The sequence below is a fragment of the Petaurus breviceps genome, unplaced genomic scaffold (assembly GCF_028583685.1).
Source record: "Petaurus breviceps papuanus isolate PSGF00001 unplaced genomic scaffold, PetGlider_PUasm1.0 79, whole genome shotgun sequence".
Classification (NCBI taxonomy): domain Eukaryota; kingdom Metazoa; phylum Chordata; class Mammalia; order Diprotodontia; family Petauridae; genus Petaurus; species Petaurus breviceps.
The window spans coordinates 16,842,692-16,855,897 of record NW_027186523.1 but is presented as its reverse complement, the minus strand read 5'-3'; the positions used below and the strand labels follow the sequence as shown (position 1 = coordinate 16,855,897).

General features: G+C 38.4%; 1 protein-coding gene across 4 annotated transcripts in view; it reads left to right on the top strand.

Annotated features, from left to right (window-relative positions):
* Positions 1-7,911, top strand: part of FRMD4A (FERM domain containing 4A) — a 416,929-nt gene extending 409,018 nt beyond the window's left edge. For all 4 annotated transcript variants that reach the window (XM_069106435.1, XM_069106434.1, XM_069106433.1 and 1 more), the window contains exon 23: positions 4,341-7,911. In XM_069106435.1, the coding sequence (XP_068962536.1) occupies positions 4,341-4,443 (103 nt within the window). In that variant the 3' untranslated portion in view covers positions 4,444-7,911. The remainder of the gene's footprint in view (positions 1-4,340) is intronic.
* The last annotated feature ends 5,295 nt before the right edge of the window (positions 7,912-13,206 follow it).

The following is a 13,206-nucleotide window of genomic DNA, read 5'->3' as shown; positions in this document are numbered from 1 at the left end:
TCTCTATCCACTGTACCACACTATTTCGTGTGCATGGTGTATCAAATAGCGCACTCTGGATGGTGCAGACAGAGCATATGTCTAAAAGGAATAGAGAAGAGAGTAGGCTCCAGGTAGATAAGAGGGTGGGGGTCCTATTGTATGGCTGCAAAGACTGGGCTAACAAGTTTGGACTTTATTTTGGAAGCAGTGAGAACCACTGAAGGTTTTTGAGTAGAAGACTGAAATGATGAATTGCACATTTGGAGAATTAATCTGGCACCAATATATACAAAAGACTGTAAATAGATTAAGGAAAAGAAATAGTGACTAGGCTATTACCTAGTTTAAGAAAGTGAGGACCTGAAAAGATGAAGATAGGAATGGAAAGAATTATGTGAGAGACATTTGGAAGGAGGAATAAACAGGATTTGGCTACAAAGTAGGTGTGAAGAGGAAGGAAGAGGGAAGAATCAAAAGCATTAAGTATGACTGGGAGACTGGTAATACAGTTAACAGGGAGTTATCTCCTCAATAGAAGTGGTCATTCAAACCATTAGGGAGAGAAGGAAAGAATATACACAAAGGAGTTGAGCATAATCCTCTGCACAAAATAGACATTTAAGAAATGTTGATTGTAGAATTTTTTGAACTTTGAGAAACACTTTAGGGGTTTGAAACACGAAGAAATGCAACAAAACAGGTAGTCGTGCACCAAAAAGAAATACTTTTAGTCACTTAATTCTTTCTTTGTTCATTCTGAGAAAGTTCTTGGATGTGATTATAATCTAAATTTTAAATATAAAATAAGCATGTTTTCATACTTTTTTAGTGTTATTTTCAAGATAAAATTTCTTTTTCAATATTTACTATGAAATGTTGGTACCCATTTAAAGTAGATTCCCTATGAAAATTGGCATTTTTTCCAGTACAAATTATCTTCAGATAACAAGGATTTCCTGAACTTAAATTCCCTGAAGAGAACCCTGTCTAAACCTTTGTAAAGTGAATAATTATCCTAATCTTAATTTATATTACAAGTTCAATCCATGTAAAAGCACAAGTCTGCACATATGTACATATCTAGTAGCAAGGTGCACATGTTCCATATTTGTCCAATCAGCAGATTCATGTAGAATATGATTCCCAGGAGTCTGTCTTGCCGCCAGCACCATGGCTGTATCCGAACCTCTCTAATGACTTATAAGATTCAGACACAGTTTAGGCCACATCACTTTATAATACATGGCTTCAAATGCCACATATTATAATAATGACTAGGGTCTAAGGATTCTTAGAAAATATTCTTTGTTGACCTTCCAAGAGTGGAATGAATGAGATTTTTCCTGTAGCTTCTTTTTTCACTATTTTCTCCAAAAATTTAATAAAAAGGAATTGAAAATTAAACTAATCTCAATTGACACTCTCCAAGATGCTTCAGGTGATATGGCAGAGGGCCTTGATGTCTCAAGGCTACTTCCATCCTTGGGAATCCTTGATTCCCAACCTAGTCAAAGAATTGCTCATTCACAAGGAGGCAGTGTGATCCAAAAAAGGGACCGTATCTACATATACAGTAAATTATGTATAAAATTATTGGAACTGAGTTTAAATCTAACACTGGTAAAACTTAATGCAATTAAGCTTTTTACTTTAGAGTGTGCTTTGCACTCTAATGAGCCCTTAGTAAGATATTTTTACTAATAAATTGTCAAAAGTACTTTGAGTGTCCTTTGTACCAGGATACATTATAATTAAATTACCATCATTCTATTCAAAAAATGTATTGAATGCTCAGTGCAATGACAGCTCTAAAGATATATAAGATATATTCCCTGCCCTCAAGTAGATTACAATTTAATAGGGGAAATAAGACAGTAACAAAAACAATATCATACAAGGTAGGTTGTTATAAGTAATAATTACAACAACATGAACAAAGTTCTTAAGGGTATGCAAAGGAGGAAGAGATCCAATATAGTTTCCAGGTGGGAATTATGAACAGGCAAGGTTTCAAAAAATATGGAATGCTTCATGAATTTGCATGTTATTCATGCCATTTTACCATACTTCTCATAAAACACAATAACATATAAAACTTATATTAGACATAAGACTACATAACAAGACAATGGAAAATATTTTGAAAAGAAAATGTTTCTTAAACATCTTAAGCTATTTATTAATTTCCCCTATGAAGATTCATCCTGCTCCTATCTATCCCAAAGTGAGGAGATGTCACCAAAACTCCAAAAATAATTTAAAGGAATCTTAAGAATACTCAGCTCTCTTTCCCTTTAAAAATGTTTCCAATGACCTGGGGATCAAATCTGGGCTCAGACACTTAGCACCCACCCAGAAACACCTAAGAGCACCGTCCCCAGAGTCCGGATGACCTGGGATCGAATCCGGGCTCAGATACATAGCACCACACCCAGAAATAACTGGCCATGTAACCTTGAGCAAGTTACTTAACCCCAATTGCTTTAAAAAAAATGTTTCTAACACACTAGGCCCAATGAAAATGTCAGCTCAACTAAGGCAGAAGACGCTGGGTGGGTATAGCAGTGTCAATCTTTATTCCCTAATGATAGCAACATCTGTGACCAGTCTCTTAATGAAAGGTCTTTATTGCATCTTGCTTTAGAAGCCACATTTAAACAGTACTAGCTAACTCATACAGTTTAGGGAAGCCACATGACTCCCATTAGAATCCCTGGGTATTCTGGCAGAAGCCTTTGAATTTCCCGACTTGCATGGATTTTTATGTAAAAGCCTAGACAGGAAACATTTACAAAACCCTGAACTCCTTCATTCACCAGCTATTTACTAGAGAGGTCATCAAATAAAACAGGAAAATACTATTTCTAGTTGTTCTTGGCCTTAAATGGTTTCATGAAGACTGTTCATTACTAAGATGCTCTTTGGTCTCGTTTCCCTTTGAACTTCCTTACCAATGGGTGAAGGGGATATAAGCCAAGGGGGTAGACAGGGAAACATAATTGTTTATAGTCCCTGTGGCATTTCTAATAAGTGATACTATACTTTATCACTAAAAATGTGATCTGCCACAAGGAAACAAAATTCAAGATCCCTACCCCCAGTCAGTGAAGACACATAGATACATAAAAGGAGGGGAAAAGCATTACATAAATGCTAATATAGGAAATGAATGCTAAGATTAAATGGCAACATTTCAGGCAATTAGCAACCACCATATGGTAAAGCTTAAAGAAAGGGAACCAACATGACCTATGTAAGTCTTGAGAGGAGAGAAGAGGAGAGGAGAGGAGAGGAGAGATGACAACAGGCAACAGAAGCTATATGAACTCTAAGAGCCTTTCTTGCTCTAAATATGATGATCCTCAGAGTAAGGTGGAGTTCTAATTATACTGACCGCATGAATTGCCTCTTCATACACTAACCATATCCTGGATTAGTTGAATCTCAGCCCATCATTATACCTACAAAATGGAGATAGAAATGGTTGCTTTATCTTGCCTTGAAAGATCAAGAATAGATGTCTGAAAGACTACCAATGAAGACTAGGTTGCCTGGTAATGCACTGGGGAAGCTAAACAGGTATAAAGATAGTTCTCTCATGTAGGAGTTGGATCCCTCCTATGGACTGGTCACTTGTCAGTATCTAAGAATTATCCCATTTTGGGATTGGGATTGAGGACCTCTACCTGAAAAGTATACCTTTTAAAATGCCAGCCTCTAGACACAACCCAAATTCAATACAAGCATTTTCTTCATACAACATAATGCATACATTTTGACCAGAGTAAAGCTCCACTAAGCTGATACTTTTTAATGACCTTTTGGAGAAAGTCAATCTTAAGTATTTCTGTAGATAAACTTGTAACCTAAGGACTCTTCTGCTTCCCTAAAATTTTCTCTTATGCCTTCATACCCTATGACTTTTGATAGAAAGGTTTGGTTTTTAAATTATTCCAGTCAACAATATCAAATACCATCTATACGCACAATAATGTGTTCATAGCATTGTAGATTTGGAGCTAGAAGGGACATTAGAGGCCAGCTTCATTTTTCAGATGAGAAAACTGAGGTCCAAAGAGTTTGAATGGCTTGATGAAGGTCACACAGCTCCTAAATCAGAGAGCTGAGATCTCAAATCCAGTCCTCCAATTCTACTCTCCTTCACTAACTCTCTTGTACATTATTGTTGCAAGGAATACAAAGTGTAGTTTATGAGAAGCAAAAACCAAAACATGAAATGATAACGAACAATTATAAGAGTGTACGAGTGCTCAATTTTGTCTTCAGACTCAAATGTGTATAGAGATTGTAAGGAGATTGGCATTTCTAATAGCTTTTCCTCTGGGGTTTCTTTGCAGGAGCTACAATGATAGCTGTTTCCTGGATTCTCCCCTCTATCCAGAACTAGCTGATGTCCAGTGGTATGGACAGGACAAAGCCAAGCCCGGGACTCTGGTGTGAATGAGCTGGGCCTCAATCTCTCAATGCCATTCTGAGATCACCTCACTGCCTCTCATTTGCCTTACCCAGACGCACGGTCACCCTGCACCAGCTTCAGCTCTTAGCACTTTTTTCCTCCCCTCTCCTCATCCCCTCACCCTCAAAACCTAACTGAGGAGACATTTTGGAAGGTTCCGGTCCCACTGTGTGTCCTATGGCTCTCTTGCCCACAGAGAGTCAAATGCAAATCCTTAGAAGCATCCCTGGTGGCTGCCTCCAGCCCTCCAGCCACAGATTCCCCCAGGCCAGGGACAATCAAGAATTGGCATCGAGGTCCATGTCACTAAAGGATATGGGGGTGGGGGGGTGACAGAGGGTCAACCCTGGAGACAGAAATAAGGGCAGCGTGACTCTTCTGTGACCCAGAAAGAATGTGTCCATCCTGCCATCTCTAGGCCAACCAAGCACTTCCAGAAGAGGATGTCTGATGTGGGACATTCACAGTTTACACCTGAAGTTTTTTTTTTTTTTTAACACAACAGTTTGGGGGAAATGAAAAAGGAAGCCTGTCACTTCAGAGCTACGTCAGAGGATCACAATCAGTTCTATGCTGCCAAAGATTAAAATAAAAATAACCAACAAAAAAGAAAGGCCAAGAGATGGAGGGCATTCTGCTTTTGTAAGCTCTTTTCACATTCTCAATCACTCCCAGAAGTGAGTCCCTCCCTGCCTGCCCCCCCCTTAATCTCTATTCCCCTTCAGCATTAAAGCCTGGAAAACCAAGCCAGTGTAATGGATGGTAAAGACACTATAGTCTTGGAGAGCATCATTGACCCACAGTCCTAAGTAATTTGGACAGATGGGAAAACATGTGGGGAGGGGGCACCAGAGGAGGTTTGAGTACTGTTCATCCTGGCGAACAAGCAGGGTACAAGACAGGTAGTTGCTTTTTATTCATGGTTGTGGTCAAGCAGTCTATCATGGAAACAACTCATAAAATCACATCCTCTTTTATGCACGAGGTGTTTCATTTTTTGTGGGAAACTAAGGGTTAAAAGCACATTGTGATCCATCCAAGTGGTAAAGCTCCATTAGCATTTAATTGTTGTAGGTCTTTTCATGTTTGTTTAGTACTTGGGTAACAAAGGGCTCATATCTCAAAGCTCTCAGCACCCCATTAGTTACTTAAAGTGTCACTTGTTTAAAGGGTACAACCATGCTCTTAGTTTGTAAGATTTTCAGGAGAGTGTCTCCTAGCTAGCAGGCATGGCAGAGTTTTTCTGAGAAAAAAAAAATCACCTCCCCAAGGAACAATAACACCAAAAACATTATCAATAACTTTGATGCATAGATTTGTCTGTGGATGCCCAAAATGAAGGGGAAAAAAAAGAAGGGGATTTAAAGGGGCTGCAAGTTTACACGTATTATGAGCAATGCTTTTTACCTGTCTAGAAAGCCATCAATCTTCAAAGGCCTCAAAAGTACCTATTACTATATTACCGAACAAGTGCACAATCTCCACTGGGTTATTTAAGCCGGCACAAACAAGGTTTCCACAGAGGTGCTGGGCTGGGTTTATTGCCACAAGTGGGGTTGGGAAGGTGAGGAAGCAGGAGACGTTTTTCCACTTGTTCTGTGCAGATAATGAGTTTCTAATGGAAAGGCATTCAACAGCCAGGGGGGCGGAGGGGGTGGGAGAGAGGGAGGGAGGGGGTGGGATTGGGAGTATTTTGTGGAAAAGCAAAACTGAAGTTAGCTTTAGAATAAAACTTTTTAAAAAAATAAAAATTTAAAAAAAATGGATAATCCTTTGTTTATATGTGTGTGTGATCCAAGAATAACAATAGACTCTACCAGACCAGGAGGGTAAGAACCAAAATACTAAAACCAGAAAGAAAACAATTTATCATGGAACATTTATTCTAGCTCAGGCAGTAAGGTCTAGTGGAGCAGTGGGGAGAAGTCAGAACCCAGGCCTAGGAGGAGAGATGAGTGTCTGGGCAATTCCTCAAATACTCGCATAGCGTACTGTGTGTATCATTTCCCTCTCATCTCCATGATGAGATCAGGAAAACTAGTTGGCAGAAAAGAATTTGTATTCATAGACTGTTTGGAGATATGCAGTTCAAGGTAAATGCTGGTCAGTTATTTTCATCAAATTATTTTCATCCACCTGTTAAGTTTAATTATTTTTATGAACATTTTTATGCCCTCCCCCCCCAAAAAATAATGCAGGGTTAAAATCAGGCTGAACAGAAATATTATATGGAGCTGGTTGGGAATGATGCACTAAGGGACAAAAGACTAAAAAGGGGATGGGGGAAGAAGGACACAACTATATACTCTACTTTTATACAGCTGTTAGTCTACCAAGGGTAGGGAACCTGTGACCTCAAGGCCTCAAGTGTGGCCCTTTGAATCCAAACTTTACAGACCAAATCCCCTTAATAAAGGCCTTGTTCTATAAAACTCAATCAAAAGGCCACACCCAAGGATTTAGAAGGCCACATGTGGCCTCGAGGCCACAGGTTCCCCACCCCTGGAAACAGTAGACCCTAAAGTGAATAGCGTCAAGACTTTAGTCTAGGTATGTTGCCACAAAAGGAATGCGAGGTAAAAATTATTCCTAAAAACCAATCTGGGATTTTTTTGGAGGAAGGAAGGGAAGAGAGACAAGGAAGGGGATTACCAGGCAAATTTCATACTATTCTGGTAGTAGAGAGAGGAGATTAAGTAAAACAGGTTTTACTGTTTAGCTGCATTCAATTAATACAAATGTACATAAAATGTTAGTAATTTGAGATTAACAGGTTTAAACATCTTATGATGGGAGACATTATAGCTATTGTATACAAGCACTTGCAGACTTCTTATACGACCGTATTTGTTTTAAAAAATAAAATGAAATATTAAGCCCCTGGTCTGATCTAAAGCCACTATTGCATTCTTTGGATACATGTATGAAATTTCCTGTTTAGCCAGAAAACTGGTGTTGACAGAGACACCAGACTAATATTGTGAGGCAGGTTGATTTTTTTAAAGTCTATTATATGCAGTTGAGTGTTGAAAATGTTAAAGAAAAAAAATCCAATTTGTTTTCATTCAGTATTAGTTTAGTTCAAAACATAGCAAACTCCATCCAGGTGCTATCAGATGACCAGTTACTGCTTAGTTAACTAGGTGTAAAGTTTTACATATACATTAATGTCAATAGTTTTATTACAAGTTGTGTAAAATGGACTCTAGTTTAAAAAATGGGGGGAAGATTAGGTTGCTCCTGAAACTGACTGTAGAGCATGTAAAATGATTTTCCTGGATTCTGTTTGACTGTAATCAATTTTAAAAGATGTATGTTGTAGAAAAAGTTGCAGAATCTAAAAAGAAAAATCTGCTTTTAATTTATTCTTTTTGTATTAAGAATTTGTATAGTACCTTTACATTTTGCAAAACAGTGTTGTCAACACTTATTAAAGCATTTTCAAAGTGAAATGATCCCTGCTGGCTTTTCAAGGTTCCACACATTCCTGCCCTACTGCCAGATGCTTTGACACATTTGCATAGTTCACCACAGTCTGGCAACTGGCACTGTTCATCTCTGAGCTTTCCTTAGGCTCATTTTCAGCATCATATCTACAGCTAAGATACTCTGGCTTTGTCTTTGGAGGAGATACATGGAATATAGACTGAACTTGGGCTTACACCTCTACAGGGAAATCTTAAGTGAGGATATTCCCCTAATTAAAGGACACTGGCACCTTCTATGCAACATATGGCTTTAGAGGTGCCTAATCACTAATTAGCATTTATTAGGCACTTGATACACAACTCTATTTGTTTTAAAAACATAAAATGAAATATTAATGCCAAGCAGTATGCTATAAGCACTTGGGATATAAAAAAGGCAAAAATGTTCCCTGCTCTCAAGTCGAGAAGCACACATTCTAGTAAAAGAGAAACCATGTAATCAACTATGCACCTATATGATCTATACAATGTAAATGGAAAGTAATGTCATAGGGACAGCACTAGTAGGTAAGGAGTGGGGGCGAGGAAATACCGCCTACAGAAGATACAGTATGAGCTGAGTCTTAAAGGAAGCCAAAGAAGCTGAGTGGTAGAAGAAAGAGGGAACAGGGGCAGGGAAGAGAGCCAGTGTCAATGCACAGTCTGGGGAGGGAGTATCATATATAAAAAACAGAAAGAAGGCTAGTATAACTGGACTATAGACTGCTTAAAGGGGAGTAAAGTATAAAAAGACTGGAAAGGTAGGAAGTGGCCAGATTGCTGCTTAAAGGGGAGTAAAGTATACAAAGACTGGAAAGGTAGGAAGTGGCCAGGTTGCGAAGGCCTTTACATGCCAAACAGAACATTTTATATTTGATCCTTTAGGTAGCTACTGGAGAAGTTGGCAAGGGTCGTAGAGGGAATGGTGAAATGGTTAGACATTTGCTTTAGGAGATCAACTGGCAGCTAAGCAGAGGATGGGCTAGAATGGGGAGAGACTTGAAGCAGGGAGACCAACCAGCAGGCTACTGCAATAGCCCAGGGGATAGGGGATGAGGGCCCATACCAGTCTGGTGGCTATGTGGGTGGAGAAAAGAGGACAAATAAGAAAAGTGTTATGAAAGCTCATCTAGCAAAGTCAGGGAGCCCAGGGATTCAGTCCAAGTTTCCAGAGAGAGATCAGGACTAGATCCGTGGGTCGGGGGATCACTGGCCATGGATAGGAGAGCTGGTTCTTAAGGGAATTGACCAGGATTGCACAGCCAGTATGAGTCAAAGGCCTCTTAGACTCCAGGACACAGTTCTGAGGTTAGTGCCCTAAGTAATGTTCCATGCTACCTCTCTCTTTATAACGCTAATGTTCAGTTACCCTTGCCATTCAAGGAAGAACAACAAGTCCAGTTTCTAGTGATTGTATAGCTCCTTACTATTCTGTAAGACCTAGAGATCTGGCTAATGGGCTAATAGCTAATCTCGCTATTTGTTTCTTTCAAATAATCTCAAAAACAAATTAGAAAGTGGAAATATGGGCTTTTTCACTACATGTAATACAAAATCATTTAGCCTCTGCCATCACCACATTGTTCCTAATCTGTTCTAGAAACAGTATTTAAGGGAAAGAAAAAAACCCAAACCTTTGCTTTCACATGTTGAAACCTCTACCTTCTCAGAGCACAGGAATGGCGCTTGGGACCAGATCCTCACTCACTGTCTAACAGTTCAGAAAAAACCTGTACAGAAGAGGGAACACAAACCACCACTCCGAAGCCCTAAACCAATGACGTCAACTGACAGAGCTATAATTAGCATGGAGCAAATAGGAAACAGGACTTTGTTCTTTGTTCTAGGATGTCAAACTGGGGGGGGGGGGGGGGGGGAGGAGTACATATTTCCTGTCATAGGTATGTATATAAGGAGTGCCACTGCCATCCACACAGTTCAGTTTTCCCTGAGCCAACCCAACCACTGCCATGGTGTGTCTGTCATAAGACTCTTGCCCATCAAACCTTGTTGAGGGCCAGGGGCACACTATCCAAAGGACAGTACACTCCAGTGTCACTGCGCTTAAGGTTATAATGTCAGCTATTCTACCAGAATCCATGCCCCACAACCCTTTTAACTAAATTTACATGGGTTTAAAAAAGCAACAACAATAATTTCTAGTTAAGATCCTGTGTATTTGTAGCAGCAAGCACCCCAGCATCCCCAGGGTGTCTGCCAACACAGGTTCTTGGATCTGCTTTAATAAAGGAAAGCAACTCAAAATGGGTTAACAAGCTTAATCAGTCAGATATGTATCATTCACCTAGTTCAGGGGAAAAAGGTCAGCACCCCGAACTTCAAAGTATACAGACAGAATTATCAAGACAAAAACAGATCAAGTAGACAGATTTCCAAACCGTCCAACCATTACATCCATACCAAACAACATCTGGGTTTCAAAGCTGGGGGGCTCTGGACAATGGCTTTCCAGAGTTTCATCTGATCAAATCACAGAACACTTCTCAAAGTGAGCCCCAAAACAAAGCTACACATCAGGGCTTATATAGCCTTCTCCTGGCTCAGAGAATGTAACAACCTTATTGACTCACTGGCCAATCAAGAAGTATCTACTGAAAAACAAGCCTCCCACCCCAGGCTCCAGGTGCACTTTAGCCTAGGGGCAGGGAAGATCTTAAAAATTTGTATTCCCATTACAGTATTATGAACTGCATCAGCTGCCACTTCCAAACCTCCTCTTAATGTTTATCTAGCAAATAACCACAAACTATCATGAGCCCACATGCTTCCTATTGGTCTGGCAGGGAGATTCATAGATAAATATCATCGTTCATGGGTTCTTCTATACACACATATACACATACACATAGGTATACACACATACCCTTACAATTTGGTTGTGAGATTCTGGAATCAATGAATAGACAGACTGTAGGTAATTTTTCCTGCTCCCATTTTCTACAGCTGTGAAATGACAGAAGACAATAGATATGTTTAATGTGCATGTGAAAAAGAAGTTTTAGGATAAATGTGAGGTAGGTGGGATGACATTTGTCTCTGGAACTCTTTCCTGTTTCCCCTTTTAAAACCTAGCACCACATAAAAAAATCAATCAGCCCCCTTTAGGGAAGTGGAAAAACACATTCAGTTAAGTTTCTTAAAAAAAGGCTGAAATATACATACACACACAGACACAGACACACACTCAACTGGGTATAGAAATCAAGTTTACTCAGTAGGGAAGTGGGAAGAGAAGGTGAGAAGGTGAAAAGAGAAAAGAGGAGGGTGACAAAAGGGAGAGCAGATAAAGAGAAGCAGTGGTAAGAAGCAAAACAGACTTTTAAGGAGGGACAGGGTAAAAAGAAAGAGAAGGATAAAGAGAAGAAAATAGGACAGAGGGAAATATACAGTAATCATAACTATGAATGTGAATGGGATGAAATCACCCATAAAATGGAAACAGGTAACAGTGTGAATTAAAAATAGAATCCAACAACATATTGTTTACAAGAAACACTTAAAACAGAGATACACCGAGAATCAAAATAGGAACCAGAGCAGAATGTATTATGCTTCAGCTGAATTTTTTAAAAAGGCAGAGGTAGCAATCATGATTTCAGAGAAAGCAAAAACAGACCCAATTAAAAGAGATACAGGGAAACCATATCTTCCTAAGAGGCACCACAGACACTAATACACTGTTGATAAAGTTGTGAACTGATCCAATCATTTTGGAGAGCAATCTGGAACTATGCCCAAAGAGCTATAAAACTTGGACCCAGTAATACCACTACTAGGTCTGTATGCCAAAAAGTTCAAAGAAAAAGGAAAAGAACCTATATGTCCCCAAATACTTAAGCAGTTCTTTTTGTGGTGGCAAGGAATTGGAAACTGGGGGAATTACCATCAATTGGGGAGTGACTGCATCAGTTTAGTATATGAATGTGATGGAATGTCGAGTAGGATGGTTTCAGATAAAACTGGAAAGATTTATATAAACTGATATAAAGTAAAGTGAGCAAAACCAGTAGAACATTTTACACAGTTATCATATCATACACATATCACAATATCATACAATAATCAACTGTGAATGATCCAAGACAATTCCCAAATTATGATGAAAAATGCTATCCACCTCCAGAGAAAAAACTGATGGAATGTGGACTGAAGAATACTTTTTTTTTAACTTTATTTTTCTTGGGGGTTTTTTTTTTTTTGGTCTATGTTTTCTTTTGCAACATGACTAATATGGAACTATATTTTGTATGAGTGCACACATATAATCAATATCAAACTGCTTGCCTTCTCAAGGAGAGAGGAAGAAAAAGTGGGAGTGAGCGAATTTGGAAGTCAAAAATTTTTAACCAATTAAAGCATTAATCTGATTTAAAAAAAAAGAAAACGGAAACAAATTACTAGTAGGAACAATGAAAAGGGTGAATGTACTACCAATAAAGATGAAATTAAAGCAATTATTAGGAGTTATTTTGCCTAATTATATACCTGTAAAACCAACAATCTAAGAGAAATAGATAAACATTTACAAAAATATAAACTGCCCACATAACAGAAGAGGAAACAGAATACTTAAATAATATTATCTTAGAAAAGAAATTGAATAAGCCACCAATGAACTCCCTAAGAAAAAAATCCCTAGGACCAGCTATACTTAGAAGCAAAATCTGTTAAACATTTAAGGAATAAATATATAAACTATCTGAAAAACTAGGTAAAGAAGGAGTCCCACTAAATTCCTTTTATGACACAAACATGGTTTTGATACTTAAAACAGAGAGAGTAAAAACAGAGAAAGAAAACTATAGGCAAATTTCTCTAATGAATATCAATGCAAAAATTAGCAATATGTCACAAAGATCATATACTATCACCAGGTGGGATTTATACCAGGAATGCAAAACTAGTTCAATATTAGGAAATCTATAAGTATAATCAACCTCATCAATAACATCAACAAAAATCATATGATTATGTCAATAGATTCAGAAAAAACTCATGATGCAATATAACCCCCATTACTATTTTTAAAAAACTAGAAAGCATAGGAATAGAGACTTTTTTGAAAATAAATACTATCTACCTATAATGGAAATAAATGAGAAACCTTCCCAATAAGACCAGGGGTGAAACAAGAATGTCCATTATCACCACTATTTAATATTGTATTAGGAATGCTAGCTATAGCAGTAAGACAAGAAAAATAAATCGAAGGAATAAAAATTGGCAAGGAAGAAACAAAGCTATCGATTTTTTTTTTTG